The sequence below is a fragment of the Dermacentor silvarum genome, chromosome 10, assembly GCF_013339745.2.
Source record: "Dermacentor silvarum isolate Dsil-2018 chromosome 10, BIME_Dsil_1.4, whole genome shotgun sequence".
NCBI lineage: Eukaryota > Metazoa > Arthropoda > Arachnida > Ixodida > Ixodidae > Dermacentor > Dermacentor silvarum.
Genome location: NC_051163.1, coordinates 48,546,532 through 48,571,909, shown reverse-complemented (window position 1 = coordinate 48,571,909; position 25,378 = coordinate 48,546,532). Strand labels below are relative to the sequence as shown.

Below are 25,378 nucleotides of genomic sequence, written 5' to 3'. Positions count from 1 at the left end.
CTTAATATGAAAGTAAACAAAACAAAAAGAGCAACTTCAGAATAGTGGCTAGCCGGGCTTGTTGGCACGAACACGTACTTTTGTAAGTCAGTGCCTGTGTTGTGTGCCCCTTTTCTGTGTCCCGTTCTTGCGCTGTTTGTGAAGTATGAAAAAGAGCAAGAATTTAGTTACCTACGGTAATGACGTCTGCACCTTTTCACATAGCAGCAGTAAAAAAAAGTTACTGCAGCTTCGCACTAGTGGTATGAAGACTATGCAAACAGCGAAGCTGTCGATCCCCCATAGCTTTATCTCGGATCGGGTAAGTTTCAATTAAATCAAAATCAATGTCAATGGAAAAAGAGCAACAATAAAGTATATCAGGTTGAGATGTAGTCCTGGACATAACAAAACAGACACCGATATGAAAGGCCGATAATGTGCCGCATTATACCCTACACAATGACTCCTCAAGAGCGCACGTGGGCTTTAAAATTGTGGTTTGCTTATCTTCGGGACAGCGGTTTGCTCGACAAACTTTAGGAAATGTTACTATACACATTATAATGACCAAACTTTGTTTTACATTACTTTCAAAAATATTATCGAAATATCACCTAAATATCATCGAAAAATTTACATCTAAATATCAAGTCCATCCTTTTCACATCTTTTTGTTTTCATTTCTACCGCCCTCTCTCTCTCCTGGGGGTTTCACTCACTGATCCCTCCCCGAAGCAAAATAGCATGTAGGCAACTTTATTCATGCCGGCAGAAATACCTGCGTTTCATTAAGGTGTTTTTTCTTCTCTCTCTTTCTGCCACAGACACATAATTTGAAACTGAGCTATTCTAAACGCAACGGCTCTGTTGTCGTTACAATGACACATTAGTTATTACAGAAGCCTAATATTTGAATCCAGCCCGACGTAGTATTTTCCTTCAATGTCCGTTTAAACCTGACTTGTTTGATCTGGTGGTCCTGACACGCGCCTATATCCTTTCTCTCGTGTTGTTTTCAAATCAATAGTGGAGTCATTGGTAAGGAACGTGAATAGCGGACAGGACAAGCCCCGGAAGTTCCCTTCAGGCGTCAATTATTTCTGTCCATTCAAAGTTCCTTCCAAGCTGCAGACCAGATTACAATTTTCAACTTTTGCGAGCTTTGTCATGTTTACATAATGCGGGTTCCATTCGAGAACTTTCCGCAGAAACTTCAAATATGAGAGCATCAAGTATTTCATGTCTAGCATAGTTGGGCTGCACCTGTCGGGGCGCTTTAAATGTATGGCCGATGCAAAACGTTGTGGAAAACTATGTCAGGTGTGAACCGGCTGCATGAATACATATTTACTCGTATACCGAGGGTAGACACTCTGCCATCTACATTCCAAATGTTTTTCCTAAAGCACTTTACACATATAATTCAAACTTGCCGCACTGGTCCAATCAGAAATGCTTCCGATAAGCACGAGAAATGTTCTAAATACCAATATTTTCAGCTGTGATTTTGCTTCTAATGCGTAAATCTCGGTGTGCACGATTGTGAACACAGCATCCCAAAGGGGCTAATCACGATCCCTGCATTACGCAAATTTTCGGAGCTTCGTAAGTTTCGGCGCCTGTGAAAAGAATACACATCGGTGGCTGCTCGCCTCACCCGGCGCTTACGAGCGGGTGTCGTAGACATAGTGCTACAGGGGAACTCGCTTAATTGTAGGCGGGTTGGAATAGAAACATCTAATGATGTTCAATCTTTTCACGAGACGCATCGAAACTTGCAGAGCTTTGAATATATTCGTAAGCCGCCGCGATGGCTTAGTGGCTACGACGTTTCGCCGCTGAGCTCGAGGTCACGGATTGGACCCCGCCACGGCGGCCCCGTTTCAAATGGGGCGAAATGCGAAAACTCTGATGCACTTAGATTTAGGTGTAAGTTAAATAACCTAAGTTTGTCAAATTGATTCCGCACTCACCCACTTAGATGTGGCTCATGTCTTGATTCTACCACGTAAAACCACAGAGTTTAATTTTTAAGATCTCTTCAAAATTTGGAGCTGTGAGAGCAGTCGCTGTTCAGATGTGTCACGTTTATGTGATGTTACTTGTGTTACTCAGGAGCACTCTCAGAAAGAAAGTTCCGTTTACTCTGGCTGTGCGCGTCGCTGGCGCAGAAAACGAAACTATAGCCTTCGCGCGGAAACTATAATCTACAGGTCTCTGCGGCAGTTTACGTAGGCAGTATTCTGCAGGAGTACTTGTTGGGCGAGTTGGCGCTTACTTAACGGCATATTATAGCGCAAAGGCTTAATCAGAAAGAATACCCGGAGACACACGTCACAGGCTCTACTAATAACTTTGTTACTACTAATCTACTAACATGTTGTTAGTATAGCGCCTGCAAGATGTGTCTCCGTGTTGTCTTTGTGAGTATGTGTTCGCGCTACAATATGTCGTTATATAGGCATGCTTCACATCTTTCCGTGTACGCACAACTAGTGTTCCTTCTCTCCTCCTCTTTCTTTTCGTCCCTATATAACTTTTCTCCGGTGCAGGGTAGCAAATAGGAACCTGTCTTACCCCTCTTCTACCTCTCTCTCTTGAAAATGTGTGCAGTTGATGTCCGGCACTTGTCGTTTCTACCCTACGTGTCACTCGCCGCCTTAGCTTATATAGTCGCTATAATCTTGCGCTGCTGAGGTCGAGGTCACGTGTTCGCCTCCGATCACGGCGGTGACACATCGATTCGGACACAATGCAAAGAAACGCTCGTTTGCTTAGATTTAGGCGCGCATTAAAGATGTCGAGATGGTCAAAGTGAATCGTGGGTCCCAGCCCCCCCCCACTACAGCGTGTCTTATAACAATATTGTTGTTTCGACACATAAGGCCCCCGAATTTATGTTACTTTAATTTTACTCTTCCTGTGACTATGCAGTTGCACCCGGATATACCGAACCCACATATAATGAACTACTCTGTATAACGAACAGCAGTAAAATCCCCTTGCAAATATTTGTACGCAATTTTTCTTTTCTATATCGAAATACCTATATATCGAACTTTCTTGTGATCCCCTTGAGATTCGATATATCCGGGTTCGAATGTAGTGTCTCATTGCTGAATCCACTACGCATTCTGAAGCAACGCGTCCAAACCGGCAAGTTTTCTTGTACTGTTAACGTTCCTACCACGCTTTCACGTTCGCACTTGCGTGGACGCTGCACTATATACTCCATCTCACAAGCTGTTGTCGGCACTGTGGAAGCTACGCGAATTCTTAGCCAATAGGAAGGCCGAATGCTCCTGGAGATGTGCTCATCCGCGCCGCGTCGTCTGCTCAGCGTCTGCTTGCCATCCATTTACATGCTCCATGGTTGGTGGTTTGACGCAAAATAAAAATGTTTTGACGCCGTAACCATAAGCTGCGTTTGCGTGCAGGCGACTGCAGGGCTTCGCTTTACCTGTACGCTTTCCCTGCAGTTACCTCGCAGCCTCCTTAGCAAGTAATAAGGACGAACGCCCTCATAAATGTTCGCCTGCGGCACAGCGTCTGCTCGGCGTCTATACTTGACGTTTGCTCGCTACCGTCATCCAGTACCATGCTAGAGCGGGGTAGTAAAAATTTGGTGCAGTGAACAATTAACCTTTTACAGCGTTGCGCATCGTCAATGCATCACCAATGCTGATTCTATGGCGCCATCTGCTAACTAGAAATAAAACCAGTTTGACGGCTCGGTGCCGTGTCTGTAGTCCTAGCAGCGTGAAAACAAACAGCCGATCTCAATAATTACGAAAGAACATGCCTAAATTATGACCTCAGCTTGAGATGAGACTTAGCGATGACGGATGTTGTCCATTATTTCTTGCTGTCATGGCGGAGAGCCAATAAAGAGCGCGAATTCGGATCGAAGCGGGTGGTCGGCGCTGGATGGGTGCCGCCATGTTTCTATAAGTGATCACGGTTAGGGTGGCTATTACGGGTCACCGGCGGCAACTACCACAGTAATTCTACAGTGCCTAAAATATACCTAGTAATTCTCCGTATACGACGTGCATGCGCAAAGGCCATAACATGTCACGTATGGCTGTACCATATCGTTTAGCGAGCAAAAATAAAATTCTCTAGTGTAGCCAATAATCAGCCAGTTACTCCCGGAACTATATACCGCTGTGCAAGAATATTGCCTGTGTACGCCTCGTACTTTCGGCAGTGCTGACAACAGTTTGTGAGATGGAGTATAGTCTCACGCAAGCGGGCGTCCCGCCCTCGTACATCGCGTTGATAGCCGCTTAGCACGCTATATACGACGGCGGCAAATTAGCGCACGGCGTGCGGACATACACTCCGCAGCAGCGAGCAGGAGGGTTTGAACCCGGAGGCTCGCTCCGACAGCGGTAATTCATTGTTTGCTCCGTGTCTGGAGCGCTTAGTATACGAAACACACTGCGTTTAGACGTGTGGTACAGTTCTCGCTTTATTTCTGTTTGCCTTACCTTTTTTTTTTTACCTGCCACGGGAGCTCAGTGGCCATTGTGTCGTGCTGCTGAGCCAGAGGTCGAGGGTTCGCCTCAGGGTCTCGACGGCCGCATTCCAATGGGACGGAATGCACAAACTCTCGTGCACCATACGTTTCAGGGCGAGTTAGAGAAAACCCCAGGGGGTCAAAATTAATCGAGAGCCCCTTACTACAGCGTGCCTCATAACCAGAATATTGAGATCGTGGTGTCGCATATGTAATACCCCCCCAGTTTATTTTAATTCTTTCTCTTTTTTTAACAAAACGACCCTTCTGTTCGCCGAGTTTCGCATCGATCCTTCGTTCTTTCTTTTCCAGCATCACAACTTCTCAAGCGTCGCCTGGCGCGTTTGCGCGAGGCTATCGACATCCTCTGAAACACACGCCCTCCGAGATCTTCGTAGAACCCCGCGTGCTCTGATGTTCTCGGAGACCATTGGGGCAAATAACTTCAGTACGACGCTTACCGCGCCGCATTGTACGTGGCTGGGACAAACGAGCAACGAAATGAGAGAAGAACTTACTGGCCACCGGTTCGCTGTCAATGATGCGTAGCTAATGTACATAGTTGTTCGAATCTCCCAAGGTTTCTTACTATTCGTATTTTATTGCGATAGCAATTATATGGACACTTCAACCGGATTTCTGCCGTCGGCGTCGCCGTCGCCGTGAGGTTCCCTATAGATAAAATCTTCGCCGCGCGCCGTATGCCCGAGCGGAAGCGTGCGGGACGCGCGCTATCACGGAGAGCAAACGCACTCAATCTCCCACGTGCAAGCAAAGAAGCGGGAAGCCAGCGCCGGAGGGGGGGGGGGGGGGGGATGCACTTCTACTCTGCCAACAACCACGCTCGTCGCTCGCCTGCACCGTCTCTTATCTCCCCACGGCTCTGACCTTTATGCGCCGTGCATTCGCCGCTCAGTTTTCGTTGAATCGATACACCGCACGTACCTTCGCCCGCTGCGGCGTATGCGCTTGCTGCCAGTGTTTTGACAGTCGTTGTCTGCAGTCATTCAGTGTGATCTATTCATGTTTGTTTGTGCGCGCTCACACCACGCTTGTTCAGTTAGTAATAGTCGGGCCACATTTTCCAACGCATGCTACACATGCAATGCTGCCCGGATCGGCAGTGCAGCGCTACAGGTGTGTCCCTTCGCACGCGCTGCCCACGGGAAGCGCTTCTCATCAACACCACCGTTTCACACGCGCCTTCTCGTGGTCATCGAGTCTCTCTTCATGTCGGTCTACTTACGCCGCAGCACAGCTGCTTACTTAATCAGCTCATGTTTACTACAATTCATATTGCTACCAAAGCCGCTCACCTTACATCGTATGACATTGCTGTGTTGCTATCGCATTCATTGCTTCGCCCTTAGGGCGAAACTGTGACATTTTTAAAGCTACAAAACGTGCGTATTACATGAGTCACGGTCATTGCTAAGCCGGTTGATGCCGTTTGCACGGCTATCCATGACCGCTGCAAACGACGCACAACCATGGAAGACGCAGCAGTGGGATATTTTATTTATTTATTTATTTATTTATTTATTTATTTATTTATTTATTTATTTATTTATTTTGGTCGTGTGGCTATGCTGAATTCAGTCAGTTGTTTCAACTTCGTTATCGTGCGCGGGAGAAAAAGAATATTTTATTTGAATGCGTCTATTTTCGTAAGACAATGGTGTAAAAGAATTGGTGTGGCAGTGTTTAGTAAGCCTGATTATCAAGGCCGATAAGTATGGGGCGGAATGTAACGACAGCTTTTCATTAAAGGGTAGTAAAAGGAATTCTGATCTACTTTTCTTTTCTTTGAAGTTGATGTAATTCAAGGCTGCGAGTATTTAATTAACGTTGTCGGGGAGTCAGTGGCTGAGAATTTGCGGAAAATGAACCGCAAGGCTTTTTATTATTGCGATAGCAATTATATGGACACTCGAAAGCGGATTTCTTCCGCCGTCGTCGCCGTCGCCGTGGGGTTCCGTATGGCGTCAACGGTGATGAAATCGTCGCCGCGCTCCGGACGCTGTATGTGCGAGTGAAAGAGCGCGAGGCACGCGCGCTTTCATAGGGAGCGAACGCACGTCGAAGAGCAAACGCGCGTTCTGCGCCGTGCTCTCTGAAGGGCTGCAGAATTAAGCGTCTCTTTCCTCCTTTCCATATATAGGGAGCAAATGCGACTTTTTACGTCGCGCGAAAGCCTGTGGGGGGACGGGAGGGAGGGAGGGGAGGCGACGTTTAGCTGCGGCACCAAATTCGTATTTATATAAAAACGCCGCGCGCGTTCAGTGCGAACGCGGGCAAAACGCTGACGGCGTCGACAACAGTTCTGCGCGTTGCTGGTGCTGCTGCATGTCCAAGTTTATACAACTGATAAAACTACTATCGTCACTCCGTATAGCTCTCTAGTAATTTGCTATCGCAATTGATGCTATCGCCTTTCGGGTGAAACTGCGACAATTTTTTTCTCGAATTCTTTCTAGATATTTAATGTTAGATTGAGTATATCATCTGCAATATTTTACTTAATATTCTTTGTCATTTGGCGGAATACCTGCCAGTATTTCCTGTCACTTCGGTTGTCACCAAGGGCCTTGGGTGCCACCGTCAGTGATGGATGTTTTGTTGCAGCAGTCAGGATTAGCCTGGCGCACTCGACCTGCAGTTGTTCCGCCCGAGCATCTCTTACGCTATCAGCACTGGCGTTTCACAAAACGCTTATCACCTCGGTATCCTAAAGGACGCTAATCATCAGGTATTTGCGGATTACTCCGAATCCTTCGGGGAACAGTAGGTTTAAAGCTGTCGTGGGTAAATCGTTTCTTATGTAGGCTATTGAAACAACTGCCTTCCTTTCCAGTCTGAACTACCAGTACAACCACGCAAACTGGCCTACATCACTGATATCACGACATGAGGCACACAGGGGCGAAGCAGATTGTGCGAAAAGCCAAGGCTGTGTGATGGCAAAGCCAGTAAGTCAGTCCATGAAGGAAGTAATAAAACAATGAATGAATCAGTCAGTCAGTCAATCAATAGGTTGGTTGATTGATAAAAAAATGGACGTAGGAATGATCTAAACACTCAGTGAATGAATCAATGAATGAATGAATCAATGAATCAATCAATCAATCAATCAATCAATGATTCAATCAATCAATCACGTCTGAGTGGTAGTAAACCTTCCCCCTCTCACTTCCGAGCTGTTCGTTCCAACAATGGCAAACATTAGTGCATTTTCGCCTGCGTGTCTTTGCCGGACAGTTTCTACAGTTTCCCGAATCTCACAAAGCACGCTCAACAAGCAGCGCTTACCAGCTCGATGCGAGCGCTTTAGTAGCTGCCACTAGAGACGCCGAGGCCTCTGCGACAGTCACTAAAACAAAGGAAAAGCTTTCTTTCTTTCTTTCTTTCTTTCTTTCTTACTTTCTTCTTTCTTTCTTTCTTTCTTTCTTTCTCTCTCTCTTCTATCCGCTGTTGGTGCGATGCACTGTCGACCCTCACGCTACGGCGACGTCCACGAAAGCGCGCGACACAGCCAACCATCATCGCGGATGCGTTGTCAGGTGAAGCGCACCTCCGTTGTGACGTGACCGCGGTGCGCAGTGAATTTGTGTGCTTGTCAGAATCGCGGGGAGACGGACGAAGCCTGCGACCGACGAAGCGCGCACGACATGTGTCCTTGTTAGCGACTGCCCGATGTCCCCGGCCGCATAACTTGCCGGTTCTCTCCTCTCTCTCTTTCTATTTCTCTCTCTCTCTCTTTACATATATATATATATATATATATATATATTCGTTTTCTCCTCCCGCTGCTTTTGGGGTAACAGGGGAAGTGATGTTTAGCAACAATGGAGAGAAAGCTCTTTTAACGAAGGCTGCAGGTGGTCGCTTCTGATGGTGCTCCAGATGGAGTGATTAGGGTCACATTAAGAAGACAAGAAAAATAATTGTAAAGGCTGAAATGAATTCGGAAATGTCCAATTACCTGAAAGCTGACCTGGGAATTAACTTGCGAATGGCGTCATTGCAACTTTTGCCTTAATGAGTCTAAATCGGTTAGAAGCATTCATTCTCGGTAGGACGGCGGTCGTGTCGAGGAAACGTATGCGGTTTCCCGAAATGGGAAGGCAGAAGAGAATGACTATAAAACTCCGTTTAGATCCTATATACAGCAAGCTCTCGCATATTCATGAAGCGTTGTGCGAGGTGTAGGCCAATTTAATCTACTGCCCCACCAGCTGGCTAACCAAAGTGATAGCCCGCAGTCTCCGTTTGCCGCATTCAAAGCTCACTGCCACTGTGATCGCGCAAGCGAAAGAGCCAGCCTATTCATGTTCTTCTTATTCCAGAAATCTGATGTGGCTTTATCCGCTTGTCGACAAGGCATGACGCACACCTGCTACATGACAGACTCCTTCGAAGAAGGGAAGAGATGGGCGACACAAAATATTTTGAGGCAACAATAAACAATAACAAGATGAGACGCGTGAAAACGTGCTTTCATTGCGCCAAGCTTTTATTAGTCCAGATATAAATTATCCTTCTTGGCAGCTGATTGCGTATTCTGAATCTTGATCATGTTCAGCATGCAAACATTGAATTGGTGACGTAAAGCTCGGTACTTGATATGTTTGCATGAAATTCAGTGTCTTGTTTTGCTTCATTCTAGTCTATTTTTCTGTAAGGTCATTTTGGTGGTGTTATGTGTTCGTAGTTCATAAAGTTTGTAATCCGAGCCCCATAATTCAACTGCAATGTTTAATTGACACTGTGAGAATTAATAACAATACAGACATTTTCGTACAAGACACTTCTGTTTTTAAATATCGTATTGAATTATTCCTTTAAGCTTTGTGTATTATTGCGATAGCAATTATATGGACACTTCAACCGGATTTCTGCCGTCGGCGTCGTCATCGTCGTCGCCGTCACCGTGAGGTTCCGTATAGATTCCAAGGGCGATAAAATCGTCGCCGCGAGCCGTATGCGAGAGCGAAAGCGCGCGGGGGACGCGCGCTATCACGGAGGGCGAACTCCCCCGCGCGCTATCATGGAGAGCGAACGCATGGTGGAAAGCAAACGCGACCGTCGCGCGAAAGGCCGTGGGGGTATGGGAGGGAGTGAGGCGGGGCGGCGCTGTGCTCCGGCACCAAAGGTGTATCTTGCCACTCAATCTCCCACGCGAAAGCAAGAAACGGAAAGAGGGGGGGAGGGGGGGGGGGCAGTTTCTCCTCTGCCAACAACTTCTCCTCTGCCCTTTGCCCGGCGGTGCCGGTCGCCCGCACCGTCTCTTATCTCCACACGGCTCTGACTTTTGTATGCGCTGTGCATTCGCCGCTCAGTTTCCGTTGAAACGATAGACCGCGCGAACCTGCGCTTGCTGCCAGCGTTTTGACAGTCGTTGGCTGGGGTCATTCAGTGTGATCTATTCATGTTTGCTTGTGCGCGCTGGCACCACGATTGTTAATTCAGTTAGTAAGCCAATGTGCCCAAGTTTATGCAGCCGATAAAACTACTATCGCTACTCCGAATAGCTCTCTACTAATTTGTTATCGCAATCGATGCTTCGCCTTTCGGGCGAAACTGCGACATTTTTTTTTATCTCTTTCTTTTAGTTTCTTTTTGTTCGTGCTGCACCAAATCAGAAGGCGGGTACGTTGCTTTTGGCCACATTAATAAACGATGCACTTCAATTCGACGTGATGGAAATTGCAATCTGGGATACTTTCTTGTTGTTGTTGTTGTGCCGTCGTCGTCGTCGTCGTCGTCGTCGTCGTCGTCGTCGTTGTTGTTGTTGTTGTTGTTGTTGTTGTTGTTGTTGTTGTTGTTGTTGTTGTTGTTGTTGTTGTTGTTGTTGTTGTTGTTGTTGTTGTTGTTGATGATGATGATGATGATGATGATGATGCGACCGCCGCCTCAAAACCAGATTTGCGTTAAGCACTCGTTATCGCAATTCCTTGTCCTAAGGCCTAAATCAAACAAATGCCACCATGTGGATGCCGTCCTATAATTCAAGAAGTATATTCTTTGCATGACCCAACGACTGTAGAATGATCTTCCTGGTGATACCACCTCCTTTAAACAAAAACAGATGTGTGACGAGATTAGGGAATGACCAGGCCTGATAGAGCAGGCGTGGGCTTTACGCACAGCATGGACATCTGGTGATCGCTAGTTAGGTTTTCGTCGCGCGGGGGACCTGAACAAGACGATGATAATCATGAAAGTGCAGATGATAGTAATGATGATGATGATACAGTTAATTCGAGCTGATGCATGCACAACGAAACAGATCAAAAGCTTTAGGCATGTATTTTTGAGCAACTTGAACGAATGTCAAGCTCTCTCGCCGGCTTTGATCGCTACCATCAATAAACCTACACAAAGGCTGCGCAGGAACCACTTCCGGTTAACATCAGCTCGCTATTGTGTAGTCGCCACCTGAAAAAAAAAAAAAGAACACATACTCCATGAACACACCACCTTCCAGTATGAACCACTTTCATCCAAGAAAACAAGGCCTTTTATTTTATATTATTTTATGCTAGATGTAGTAAAATGGCAATATATAGGATATGTTAGAGCTGGCTATCCCGAAATCGGAAATTCGTTACTTAAGGAACAACAATAAAGGAAACTAAATCACAGAATATCAACAAACGCCATAAACACACACGAGCACGTCTCAAGCGCACAAAGAGTGTTTCTCCGGACATCATCACGGAGAGCACAGGCCAGCACCTATAGGGTGGCCAGGAAGACCTCATCTTGCTAGGACGTTTCATCGTTACAACCGAGACACGGATCGGCGCCGTCATTGTCCCCGATCGGTAACAAAGTATGTAGGCAGACTCGCCAGACAAAAAAAACAAAAAAAAAAACACTGTAGGGACGCGGACGGAGCTAGAGCATCGGAAAAGCGCCGGCTGACCCCGGCACGGAGTCGTAACCCGATTCCGCCGGCAGTCGTAGCGAATGATGAGGCTGCTTAGACTGAGGCAAGCGTATAACCCGGGGGTCCCAGCGGTGTCTCAGACGACGTAGATGTTGGCGATATCCGCCACTGTAACTCAGTGGCCTACGGCGTTCTGTTGTTGAGCACCAAGACGCTTGTAGATGTAGGTATGGGTGCACAGTTGGAGAAACCTAGGGGGGGGGGGGTCAGAAATAATCTGGCGTCTTTCAGCGGCATCCCTCGTAACTAAGACGACCAGACGCCCCAATTTGAACGGGACGCGTCTTGCTTTCAGTTCCGTGGTCGCGTTGCGCCGCAGCTTACCTGTGGGACGGTGTTTTGTCCCAATTTTGCCTCTCAGAACCACGAGTTGTCCCTAAATACCTGCCCTGAGGTGCCGAATCCGCGCTGTTCACTTTCTCTGGTCGTAAAGATTCTCGATCTAGCTACAATGGACTTCTCAGTGCAATGTCTGACGAACCACGGCCGAGCGCACTGACCACGCCATCGTAATACTGTTTTGCTTGTCAAGCAAGTGTTGCTGGAAGCACGTGAAATACTGCCCGAAACACAAGTATAAGTTAACTGAAAGGGCCGGAAAAAGTGTTGGTCCTCACATAAACAAAACTTTTAATAAGTGTTCAATTTCGTGTCTATCGCAAACCTCGTCATATCTCCCTCCACTTACAATCACTTACAAGCGACACGAACAATTGTCTATTGTAAACACAAAACTGATTCCGGAAACACCTAAGCGCTTGCTTATGACGTCATTTCGGCCGTTCCCCAACACGTGTTTGATAATACGTACGATTCCGCGTATAGCCCGCATAGTCAAAAGGATCGCGCGATTAGTCACGTTGGCTCGCGCACACCTGTGCTCAGGTGACAATAGACGCAACACTCGCTGCAGCAACGGACACACGCGGCAAAAAGTATTGCACGTGTGTACAACGATGTCACGAACGTTTTCCCGGTTCTGCGTATCCGGGTATACCGTTGCGCCGTGTCACAGATGCCAGTGTTGGCTTCCCCTAAATGAATGCTTCAGTGCAGTCGCAAGGCAGCAGCGTGTGGTGTACAACGGGATTTCTACATACCACGCCCGCTGGTTACCCCCAACACAGGTTAGCAAAAGCCTCTCTATTAAATTGTGGGGTTTTACGTGCCCAAACCACAATATCATTATGAGGCACGCCGTAGTGGGGAACTCCGGAATCATTTCGACCACCTGGAGTTCTTTAACGTGCACCTAAATCTAAGTACACGGGTGTTTTCGCATTTCGCCCCCATCGAAATGCGGCCGCCCTCGCCGGGATTCGATACCGCGACCTCGTGCTTAGCAGCCCAACGCCATAGCCACTAAGCAACCACGGCAGGTAAGAGCCTCTCTTTTGCAGCGAAGATCTTGAACAGCGGTTTTTGTGAGACAGTTTGGTCGGTTTCAAATGTCGATCAAAGAAAAGCCAGGAACGCAGCTTACCTTGGAGGCCCGTTGTGGCCCTATGACCAGGCCGGCGGAACGTGCAGAATGCAATGGTAGAGCCGGTGCAGAGTACAGGAACATGCGTCGGGTCGCAGACTATAGAAGATTTAGCTCGGATGTCGTGAACCGTTTGAAAGTGCTCGCGTGTAGTGAATTTTCGCCGGGTATAGTGAAGGTGCTCGCTAATAAATCTCGCGTAAAATTGTGGCAGTAGCTTGCGAGGGGCGTCAGAACAGCCTTATACATATATGTTCGCTGTCTTTTTCGTCTGAGTTACTCGGGTTGATATACATTATATATATATATATATATATATATATATATATATATATATATATATATATATTTGTTTCTTTCAATTCTACTTTCGTTTTCTGCCTTAGTACGGACCCTTCACGAGACAGTATTTAGTAAATTGCAGGCCAAGTACACGAATTGTGTTGAGTTCTACGGAGGCACGAGATTCAGTCCGCCTCCGAAATCATTGGAGAAGAGCTATCCCTGCATGAGCCTCACTGAGGTGGCACAGCTGTAAAAGCAGTCACTGAGCTTAAAAGCCAGGTGCGCTTGCCGGCGCGCGAGCATGCACCTACGCATGCACAGATGATGCCGGACAGATCATACGCGTCGAAACGCGGCGCGACCACAGATATCTTCTCCAGACAAATATCCGTGCTCTGGCTGCCTCTCAAAAAATACGAAGCGATGGCTAAAAAATTTCATCATGGGGTTTTACGCACAAAAACCACGATCTGATTAAGAGGCACGTACGCCGTAGCGGGGGACTCCGGAATAATTTGGACCACCTGAGGTTCTTTAACGTGCACCTAAATCTGAAACGATGTCTACTCAGGCGAAAATAGTGAGGTAAGGGGGCGCGCGTCTTGTAGTTTCAAACCGCCATTGCTCGCGAAGCGCGGCAAACGCAAGGTGCGCTGGCGCGAACTGGCGCGCGCCGGCAAGCGCACGTGTAGTTTGGCCTTAGGACTCGAGTAAAACCACGTTTCTCGTAGCAGCCCGCGATGCACCAAGAGTTGTCCTGAAGCTTTTCCGACGCAGCGACCCTGGGCGATCTTATATTGGGACGTTCACAGGGATATTAACGTCAACTGGAAATACACCCGGTCCGCCATCGAGTCTGCTATACTCTGCTAAGGAGAACCCACATCGACGGCTATGTGGTTACGGCTTTCCGCTGCCGAGCAGGAGGACTCTGGCTCGATTACCGGTAGCTGCGGCCGCCTACTTGGTCTGAAGTGAAAAAGGGTCATGTGCCTTGCTGTAGGTGCAGGTCGAAGAACCAGAGGGGATCAAAATCAATCCTATAGGCGCCATAACGACGATTTCCTTCATAACCCACTGCGTAACTTCAGTATAAGCGAAACATCAGTAGTTAATGTTTGGAAAATCGTTATTGCAGTCCCGTGTAAAACACTACAGGCCATTGGAATACACAGGAGAAAACATAGGAAGGCTCGGTTTTCAAAATTACCCTCAATGTTGCCTAGATCCAAAGTACAGCGAAACACCATCAGAGTTGGAGGACGCTTAAGCTTCGCCTGTAAGAGTGGAACGCGATAGCATTCAAAGAATGCTATCGCTGCATAGCTGCTTAGCAGGCTTTTTTCTCGTTTATTCAAATTACAATCCGACGCTATCATGTCTGTAGGTTGTAGTTAAGTCGTACTTTACAATTTTTCTCACGGATTTTACATTGAGAAATTCAATTTTTGTTCACTAACCCCTTGCGCCACGCGGAGGGCGTGTGTGGTCGGGGTTAATTTCTCCGCCACGGATGCCACGGATGCCGATGCTTACGCCAACACCGACGCCAACGCCAGATTTTCTGCGACACGGGGCCCTTAACGCTGTCACGTTAAAAATGTTTAGCTACTTAAAGTGTAGCACAATCAGCGCTATACGTGTTAAATTTCGCGAGCGTTCGACTGAGACATTTGGTGTCTGAATAAATAAATCGGAAGACGAAGCGCAACAAAAAAAAAATACAGTTTGTTTTAACCCACCATCAAGAAACAGCTTGATAGGGAATGTAGCAGCAACAATGCGTACCAGCAACAATGACAGGTGCCAGCAACACTGTTTCGTAAGGTCAGCGGCCATGCAGGAGTGGCACGACGAAAACACGGTCAGGGCACAGAAAGAAACTGGATCACGTTCTCGAAAGAAACAAAAAAAAGCAAAAGAGCACAGAAACGGCAGATCGTCGAGCGATTCGTCTCCGACGTGATCACGGTCACCACCGAGAAGTCCGGCTAACTCGCGAAGGTCTCTAATATGGCACCGTACCCGTGACTCAGTCGTCGTACGCCCTCACCTTAGTCCCCGTCCCCCATCACCGCCCTTCCCAATGGTGGTTTTGCTTCTGCCGACTCTTCCCGCCCAGGCTTCTCCCTCTATCGCCGCTACCTGGTGCTGTTACACGCGCCAGCGAACACGTAGCCAAGCGCGTCAATGGTGACGGGAGAGTCGCAGTAGCGGCTTTGCCGTCCGAACGTGTCGCGGACGGGCGTGCGCCGTCAGCGGTCCTCAATGGATCCGCATGGCGATGTGTCGGCAGGCATAGAGTTTCTCACTATAACCCCTAGAGCGTAATCTGGAGCCACCGTCTATGGGAGTTTCCTGAAGGGCGCTGTGCCGCCGTGGCGAATGACGGGATATGTGTCTCCGAGGCTTGTGTTGGCTGGTGTTGTACGAGGCTCCGTCTTAAACGTGGATATGGTTACACAAATGCTGCGTTCTTAAAATACAATCTACATAAAATGCTTTCATTCACCCATATTAAATTTCTCAATAAAGTTTACTCACCTACAATGCAGAATCAAGCGAAGCATACAGAGAACAGACCACAAGTTTTTCCAAAGTGAGCGAGAAAAATATATTGTCGTCTGTCCTCCAGCTTTAGTGGCAACCTGATACTTTTTACGTTTCGTATAATTGTACGTCCAATAATATGTCCTCAAACTTAAACAAAACATGCTTTTGTGTAGTAGCAAAACTAAAACAGCTTTTTACGTGGTGTTTCAGCAGAAAAATGAATCATTGCGACAGACGGAACGGTGCTAGCCAGGCGCCTCTTCAAGGCGTCCTGGCTCCTCGTGAACGATGCCAATCCGAAGTCACAATATACCGGCATTCCCATGCATACCACAGCGCCGGAGCGCCAGATTTCCCCCTAGGTAATAGAGTGAGAAACTCTATGTCCGCAGGCGTCTCGCATATACATTTGGCGGCGGCGCGACGGCGTGGCCTTTGGGTCTTCCGTTCATCGGAACTTTGGAGTCGGGGAACTTGGGAGTGATTATCTTTCGTGGGAGTCGCTTTCACTCGGGCGTCGAGATGGCTCATATCCGATTCTATGCTATTGTTGTTTGACAGCGTCGTTCTCTCCTTGGTTGGTTAGTTCCTTCTTAGTTTTGTTGATTTACGGGCAGAGCGAGCGAGAGTAGAATGTGTGATTGAATGCGCGTGAGGAACTGAACTTTGCGTGCATTAAGCAGGTGAGTTAGCAAGCGGAGTGAGTGAGTGAGTGAGTGAGTGAGTGAGTGAGTGAGTGAGTGAGTGAGTGAGTGAGTGAGTGAGTGAGTGAGTGAGTGAGTGAGTGAGTGAGTGAGTGAGTGAGTGAGTGAGTGAGTGAGTGAGTGAGTGAGTGAGTGAGTGAGTGAGTGAGTGAGTGAGTGAGTGAGTGAGTGAGTGAGTGAGTGAGTGAGTGAGAACAGGCAGCCCTTTAAGCGAATCAGCAAGATATGTCCTCTAGGCGCTGCTGCACAATATCATTTAGAGCGTGGCAGCTAGGGATCCCCAAATTAGAGTATGTAAAGAAATATTCACATTAATAAAGCATAGACCAGGCTGTGGCGTTTATATTTCGCCTAGGCTACAGCCCTCCACCAACTTCAATAAACGGGGCTCTCTTCAATTCCTCTGCCGAAACCGCAGGAAGATTTTGGCCGATGTATTTCCAGATTTTCGCGTGAACTGCCATCTCTGTTTGTATGTTTGTTGTTCATATCCTCTCATTGCCGGTACGACTGACCTTCCTTGATTGACAGGTCAAAAGGGAGCAGTTTAATGCCCCCGGCGCAGCGCTGACGAACACCTGCAGTCACTGCAATCGAATCTCTCGGTCCTATTGCTAACGCTTCCGCTTTTCTCTTGTAGATGACAGTTTCGCTTTCATGGCGCAAACGGGGACATAGCCTGAGCCGATCATTTACTTTTCGAAGACCTAACTCATTGGAAGTTCCCCCGAAGTGGTCAACTGCGGACAAGCTCGATCCGAATTAGCACGAGAAAAATTGGAGGACGCTTAAGCTTCGCCTTTAAGAGTGGAACGCGATAGCAGTCGAAGATGCCTGACTGCTTCTCATGCTCCCCGGCAACTGCAGCTTATGTAGCCATAATGTTTACCGGGAAGCGCTGGCGGCGAACGCTATGCTCGAAGGCGAGCTTTCTGGTAGAAACGCGCCTTCTTGCGTGGGCCGATCCCGGAGGTTGTGCACAGCCGCACAAGAAAACAACAGCTTTTTTAGGTTTACCCGGAGTCCCCCACGCCGTAGTGGGGGACCCCGGAATATTTTGTACCACCTTCTTTAAGGTGCACCTAAATCTAAGTACACGGGTTAGTTAGTAAGTTAGCTAGTTAAATTGGTTTTATTGGCGCAAAAGCGGCTACGGCTAAGCTGCGCCAGACACCTAAGTACATGAGTGTTTTCACATTTCTCCCCCCATCTAAACGCGGCCGCCGTGGCGGGGATTTTGTCCCGCGACCTCGTGCTTAGCAGCCCAACACCATAGCCACTAAGCAACCACGGCGGGTGACATTTCTCTTGGGCTGTCATTCTGATAATTCCGAGGAATAACTTTGTCAAGAATGCAAGGCAAGGTATGAGCAACTTTAGTGATAGAATGGTGTGGTAATATAACCCCGCATACACCGCATGCCATACAGCAAGGCGCTGCATATACACATACCTAAAAAAACTGTCAGCCTTTCCACTGGGGTGGAGATGGAAGACCAGCGAAGCTGTACTATGGTGGGAATTGTGTATTTCCAGTTATTACTTAAGGTGATGGTGATGATGTGATGGTTAAGATGTGATGGTGTAATTGGTTATTTGAACTATTAAAGAATGAGAAATATATATTATCCGGTGGTTTTCATTTATTTAGTGACCGCAGGGACCATGGCCTTATGGTCGCTATGGTACATCGCCATAGGGTGTACGGCCAAAGGTTGGCACATTCTTCATAAACACGTCACCAACGCCGCGCGCATTCGGTGGGAACGCGGGCAAGACGCCGCCACCGTCGACAACAGTTCCGCGCGTTGTTTGTGTGACCGCACACAACCGCTGTCAAAACGCTGGCGTGAGCAAGCGCGCCAGAAGCAGCGAGCGAAGGTTCATGCGGTCTATCGCTTCAACGGAAACTGAGCGGCGAAAGCACAACGCATACATAGGTAGGAGCCGTGTCACAGATCGCTTTCAAGATACGGTGCGCGCGACTGCTCGGCACCGCGCAAAGTACAAGTTGCTCGCAGGGCAGAAGCCGCAACCCCTCCCTCGGGCACTGCCTTCCCGCTGTCCTCCTTTCGCGTGGGAGATTGAGTCGCCAGTTCCCCTTGCGCCTGGTCGCAAGATACGCATTTGGCGCCGCAGCTAAATGGCGCCTCCCCTCCCTCTCTCTCGTCCCCCCCCCACGGCCTTTCGCGCGACGGAAGAAGTGACGTTTGCTCTCCGCCTTGCATTCGTTCCCCGTGAAAGCGCGTGCTATCACCCGCACATAAAGCATAGGGCCAATGAGAGTTTTTTTCTACATCCGGACGCGACCATCGAAGGCTGAGCCCTTAACAGCTTCGCTGTAATATTTACGGAAATTTTCGCCCATGGGGACGCCGACGCCGGACGGCGACATCGGATTTTCTGTGACAGGGCGCGCTTAAGGCTATCGCGCTAAGGGGCAACTCCGGCGAATTTTTGACCATGTCAAGCTAATAAAATATTTAGGTTCCCGAGACCCTCCTCTGGCGCGCCTGATAGGAAAATTGTTCCGCAAATTCGAAAATAATTTTAAATAAGCAAAAAAGCACAAAAACGAAACCGATACCTGACCAAGCAGCCGAGCGAACCTCTGCGTGTGACGTCACCAGTGTACCTCCGGCGGGGAAGGCACGCAACGCAGCCGGTCTCGCCCGCGGGGCGAAAGAAACCGGCGAAGAGCAGACGCTCAGCTTATTCGTGACCGCGCCGGACTTTCGGAGACCTTCGGGTGACATTGTAAGCTGCACCACCCATTCGGATCTGTCAAACAGTGACAGTTATGATTCAGACGAATTCAATAGCCACGAATCGCCATCCGCATTCGACCCGCCAACCGCTAGAGCCAGCGCCCATGCGCAACATATCGCGCTGCAACATGAAGACCAAGGGTAGCCCTAACCACTGATTGTTATACGTGCTGCTTGCTATGTTACGTGTTTTACCCCTTCTCAGGGAACCGCTTCGCATGCTCAATGTGGAGCACGACTTTCCGCATTTGTATCCCGCAAGAACGCCACTGACAGTCTAAAGCACCGACCGGTGCATTTGTTTACATCGCCAGGTACAGTGACCACTCGTCGTTCGCTTGAGATATCCGATCATCGGTGATATCAATTAATGTCAGAACATATCAAAACACGCATATTTTGTGCATTTAAGCACCGTTACATCACTCTGGGTCACGCTGATATGAGCGACCACACACCTTCGAAAACAGCGAGCGGGAGACCGTAGTAAAGGGAGCGTTGTTGTGCAACCTGCTTATCATTCTTCGTATTCTCGCCATGCACACAATTAGTGTTCCGTAAAGTAGACATAGAATAGAACATTGCGCATATGATTGTTGAATTAAAGAACGCATAGTTTTCTCGCTGAAACGCCGATGCCTTGAAGTATGAAATCATTGGCAGCTGAACGAGACGGTTGTTTACGCATGCTGTATCGAAGGGGCCTCCGCTTGCTGCCCATTTGGGATACGAGGCAGACAATGCACCTCGTAAGCTAAATAATGAATCAGCATAACAATGGGTAAAAATACATCCATGGATGTCGAACCGTAGTCACATTTCATTTAGGGAAGCGCCGGCCAGCGCGACTGGCCGCATTCGAGAACGGCAACGTATACGGATGTTGATTGCGCGTCGTTTCGTCGCTTCTAGCGTTTTGCGTGTGCACTGTACGAAATGAGGAATGGTTTATTTCAAACCCGTATGGTAAAAAACTGAACTACAGAAGCAGCTTTCTTCATCCCAATGGCTTAATTAGCTTCATATCACTCGCTCAGGTGCGCCAGCAGCAGACGCACTAACTCGGCCACTGTGATAGGCTTAACCTCGGATGAATGCGATCGGCATCGGCTCAAACTGTGTTTGCGGATTGCGAGGGATGAAATTCGTGCAACCAACACCGCAACACCGCTTGCCACCCCCCATTACTTGCCCGTCTACAGGGAACGCAACTTCTCGCGACAACATCTCACGCCAAGCACTAGCTCACGATCGTCGACTCCTGCACGCTCTCGTCCACGGTGGTGCTCTCGTCGCTGTAGTCTGCATGATCCCGGCATGCTCTGCGTGGTACACTCCTGACGTCATACACAAAGTGGCCTGTAACTGAGGAGGAGGTAAGGTAGGGTGTTCAAGGCAATTAATTAAATTCAATTATAAAAAATCTGCGCAACTCTCAAGCCTGCTTTTTTAGGACATGACGGAAATGTTTAGAGGAACATACCCAGCGAATTTCATCGACATCCGTTGACATCGAAAAACCGCCGGTGTTGCCCTTTAAAAATAGGGTGGGGAGGGGGATGCAGTATGAAAGGACAATCGGGAACTGAAGAATTTCAAAAAGAAACAACAGAAAGAAGAAAAATCATGGAACACAGTCGAGTGGTCGAACACAGTCGGTGGTGTCACGCTGAAAAGTGGGCCAATCCTGGCGATAGGGCTGAAAGGATCGAAGCTCAATGTCACATACCCCTGTGTGCTCGGGTACTTGTAACGAGCCCTTGTAACCCTAGTCACATGTGGTACCCAAAGAGACAAAATCACCGGCCCTTCTGTCGAGAAAATGGTGGTAAGCGAAGCTTGTCGTCCGATCCGAGCGTGAGGACTTCCGAAGCCCAGGCGAAACGTCAGCGAAGGGCCGCGGACCCCGAGTTGCGGGAGCGCGATGTTTAGGTCAAATGTCAACGAAGAGCCGCCGACCTTGAGTTTAGGGAAAACGAAGCGGAACGCCTGCGACCGTGTCGTCTTGCCACAAGCTTCGCTTACCCCCATTTTCACGACAGGGGCAGGGCTCTGAATATTTATACACATTCGCGTGGACGACAGGACCGCCACCCCGAGGGGCCGTAATAAACTAGACACGCGTGACGTTTCGACGGCGCCACCATTTAAATCCAATAAATGGGTTTAGCTTCACGTTTGGTGTTCGTTCCGCTCAGATCAAGGTAAGCACAACGGTGGGTCACGCACAAAGTCGCTCAGAAGGTACGCTGCTACGTTAGCACGCCCCACTACAACTAGCAGCGGAAGGCAGAACGCCGCCCTAGCTCTGACAAAGCCGACTGAGCCGAGCATAGCGGTGCATTCACTTGTCTTCGCCGTTTTTGCAGCCAAACGCACTGCACCCCCGTCACCGGAGGCCTGCTAGTCGCTTCACGCGCAAGTTGCGCATGCGCCGCCGACACCTGGACAGCACGGCAGCGGCGGCACCAACAGCTCGAACGCGCCTCCAGCGTGAGTTACATTGCAATCGCAATAGACGTGAAATCTTGTTCATTTCACGAGCATTAGAGCCAATTTAACAAAGGGGCATTGCGGTGCTATACATCTGCCAGATAAATGGGCCAAACAGCATGTTTATTCTTCTTCGCTCTTGTTTTGTAGAGATTACATAAAAGACGCGTGCCTAAGACAATATTTTTCACAATTTTTTTCATTTCTTCTGAAACTTGGTTATGTTGATAAAATATTTGCTTTAGAACATCAGAAGTCGCCAGAGTGATATTGCAGGTTCTTAAATGTGGCGTACACGAGGGATTGTTCCACTTCTGGCTCCGTGCAGAAACTTTTAATTTATCTTCCATAGTTATAGTGTACTCTACGTTCATACAACAGTCGTACGTGTGCCTACGGGTAAATAAATTTCTTTGTCAGAACGAATATCCGTGTGCGCGCTTTTCTGCGTAACACTCAGCTGTAGTAGGGTTACACTTAAACCAATGAGCATAAACATCCAGCACTGCAGGGGAAATTAAACTTGGTAAGAGAGAGAGAGATAAAACTTTATTTTGTCCATGATGGGGTCTGGGGGCGGCGGGGGTTGGGAGACTAACCCCCAGGCCTCCCCTTCCTCAGACGGCGGCCAGCCCTTGTTTTCTGGCGGCGTCTTCGGCCATCCGGACGGCCCAGAGCTGCTCTTCTGGGTCCAAGCTGAGCAGCAAAGTCTCCCACTGCTCGGCCGTAGTTATGATGTGTGTAGTGTTAGTGCGGTGAGTGTTGGTGGGTGTAGCTTTCGGGCATGCCCAGATGATGTGATCGAGGTCAGCGCGGGCCTCGCAGGCTTTGCAGAGTGGGGAGTATGCATCGGGGTAAATTCGGTGGTATAGCACGGGGTTTGGGAAAGTTCGCGTCTGAAGTAGTCGCCAAGTGGTGGATTGTGATTTATTCAGTGTTTTGTGTGCTGGTGGGTAGCGTAATCGCTCTCTGCAGTAGTGGAGGAGGATTTCTCTGAATGTGACCATGCGGTCGCGCGCGTGTCCGCGGTGCAGAACTAAGGGCTCATCAGGACTGGAAGATCCAGGAGACGGATGATGCGCCTGGTGTGCGAGAGCTCGGGCGGCATCGTGGGCGGCTTCGTTTCCAGCCAGACCCGAATGACCAGGGGCCCAGATGATCTGTACGCGGCGTTGCCTTGAGGCGGGAGTGTCGGAGAGTATTTTCTGTGCTTGGGGTGCTATGAGTCCTCTTGTGTAGTTGCGAATGGCCGTTTTTGAATCGCTGATGATGTAGTGTGCATTGGTAGAGGCATAAGCCAAGGCGATGGCCGTTTCCTCTCCTTCTTCGGGTTGAGTGGCGAGTATTGATACGGCCGCGGCGAGGTGGTACTGCGAGCCCGCGACTACGGCGACCGCCATGGCGTTCTGATGGGGGTATTCCGCGGTGTCCACGTAGGCTACATCTGCGGCGTGGTCGTAGCGCTTTTGTAGATGTTTAGCTCTGTCTGCACGTCGCTCCTGATTGTGTTCTGGGTGCATATTACGAGGTATGGGCGATATAACTAACTGAGCGCGAATGTTTGGAGGGACGGGTACTTTTGGTCCGAATTGGGTGGTGTAGGTTATGCCTAGGGTGCGCAGAATGTGTCTGCCCGTGGTGGAGTTGGCGAGTCGTTCATATTGGCTTATACGCTGAGCTTCAATAAGCTCGTCTATGGTATTGTGAAGGCCGAGGGCATCCAGTTTCTCGTTAGATGTGGAAATTGGAAGCTGTAGGGCTTGCTTATAGGCCCTCTTAATCATGGTGTTGAGTTTGAGCTTGTCAGTCGCATTGAGATGAAGGTACGGGGCGACGTAGGTGATCCTGCTAAGGGCGTAGGTGGTTACCAGACGAATGAGGTTGTTTTCTTTCATGCCGTGATGTCGATTTGCGATGCGTGCTATGAGGCGAGTTGTTTGGTGTACATGACTATCTAATTGCTTGAGCATCTCCGTGTTTCTGCCGTTTTGTTGGATGCGTAAGCCAAGGATACGGATGCTAGGCACTGTAGGTATGAGTTGCTGATGCACGTGGAGTTGTATCTCGGGGGGATGAGGGTCTGGGCGTCGACCTCCCCACGTAGGCCTGTATAGAAGGAGCTCCGATTTCTGTGGGGAGCAACCAAGGCCGCGTGGTTCTACGTATGCAACAACCTCGTTGATGGCTTGCTGCAGCGTGTCTTGGATGTCCCCATCGCTGCCCCCGGTGACCCACAGGGTGATGTCGTCCGCGTAGAGGCTATGCTTGAGGTTGGGGATGCTAGCTAATGCAGGCGGTAATTCGAGCAAGGCCACGTTAAACAGAAACGGGGACAGAACCGATCCTTGCGGCGTACCTTTGCTGCCAAGGTGAATAATTGGCGACTGCAGCCCTCCGATGGTGATGGTGGCAGTGCGACCTGTCAGGAAATCCTTGACGTAATTATATGTTCGGTGTCCAACCTGGAGTTGTGCCAGTTGGGTCAGTATGGCCTCATGCGTGACGTTATCGAAAGCCTTAGTTAGGTCTAGCCCCAAGATGGCTCTGGTGTCCAGCCTCGAGCTTTTATCGCCATCGATAATTTGGTGTTTGAGCTGAATCATGATGTCCTGAGTAGAAAGTTTAGCGCGGAAGCCAACCATAGTATTGGGGAAGAGATCGTTATCGTCCATATGTTTGTGTAAGCGTGTGAGAATGACGTGTTCCAGGACCTTTCCGACGCATGAAGTAAGTGAGATGGGGCGGAGGTTTTCGAGTAGGAGGCGCTTCCCGGGTTTGGGAATCATAATGATTTTGGCTTCTTTCCATTGTGGAGGGAGTTGTCCAGATTGCCAGTACTCGTTAAAATAAGCCGTGAGGGCTGTTAGAGAATCCTCATCTAGGTTGCGAAGCATTTTATTAGTAATGCCATCAGGTCCCGGGGCCGAGTTAGGGCGGAGTGCGAGGATGGCTGCACGTACTTCTGCTGAATGTATGGGCGCGTCCAGATGGTCATTAGCGGTGCCAGTGTATGCTGGAGCGGGTGTAGTAGGTTGAGGTCCTACGTAGCGGTCTATTAGCTCTTGAAGAATTTGTGCGTCCGTGCCCGGATGGGTGTGAATAATCTTTTGCAAGTTGTGCTGTTGTGTGTTCTTGCTGTTGGCCGGATCGAGGAGGCAACGAAGGATATTCCACGTTTTGGGTAGGTTTGGTTGCCGCTCCATGCTGTCGCATGTACTGTGCCAATTTTGACGAGTAAGTTGTTGTGCATAGTCTTCGATATGAAGGGCGAGCGTGGCAATGCGTTTTCTGAGCGTTCGGTTGAGCTTGTTGCGTTGGTATCTGCGCTGCAGACTGGCGAGGGCTTCCCACATATGCAGTAACTTGCTATCTGCCTCCTGCAGATTGGCTTCCTCTGGCACCGATTTAGTTGCTTCGCTCACATCTTGCAGCAAGGATGCGACCCAATCTTCCAAAGGCTGTTGGGTACCGGAGAGAGAGGTAATGGCTCTGGCCTGCCGGAAAGCGTCCCAGTCTGTGAGGCGGAGTTGACGGCCCTTGGGCTTTCGCGGGCCCGCTCGAACTGTGGTTTGGATTATATAGTGGTCGCTGCCCAAGTTGTCTTGTGTGTTAATCCAGTCTGCCTGTTGTATTCGT

The 25,378-nt window shown here is 48.9% G+C and overlaps 1 protein-coding gene across 3 annotated transcripts in view; it reads left to right on the top strand.

Annotated features, from left to right (window-relative positions):
• The first annotated feature begins 12,356 nt into the window (after window positions 1-12,356).
• Window positions 12,357-25,378, top strand: part of LOC119431172 (uncharacterized) — a 157,191-nt gene continuing 144,169 nt past the window's right edge. For all 3 annotated transcript variants that reach the window (XR_007463979.1, XM_049657314.1, XM_049657313.1), the window contains exon 1: window positions 12,357-12,583. Coding sequence is in view for 2 of the 3 variants with exons in the window: in XM_049657314.1 (XP_049513271.1) it covers window positions 12,413-12,583 (171 nt within the window). In the remaining variant the exon portion in view is untranslated. The remainder of the gene's footprint in view (window positions 12,584-25,378) is intronic.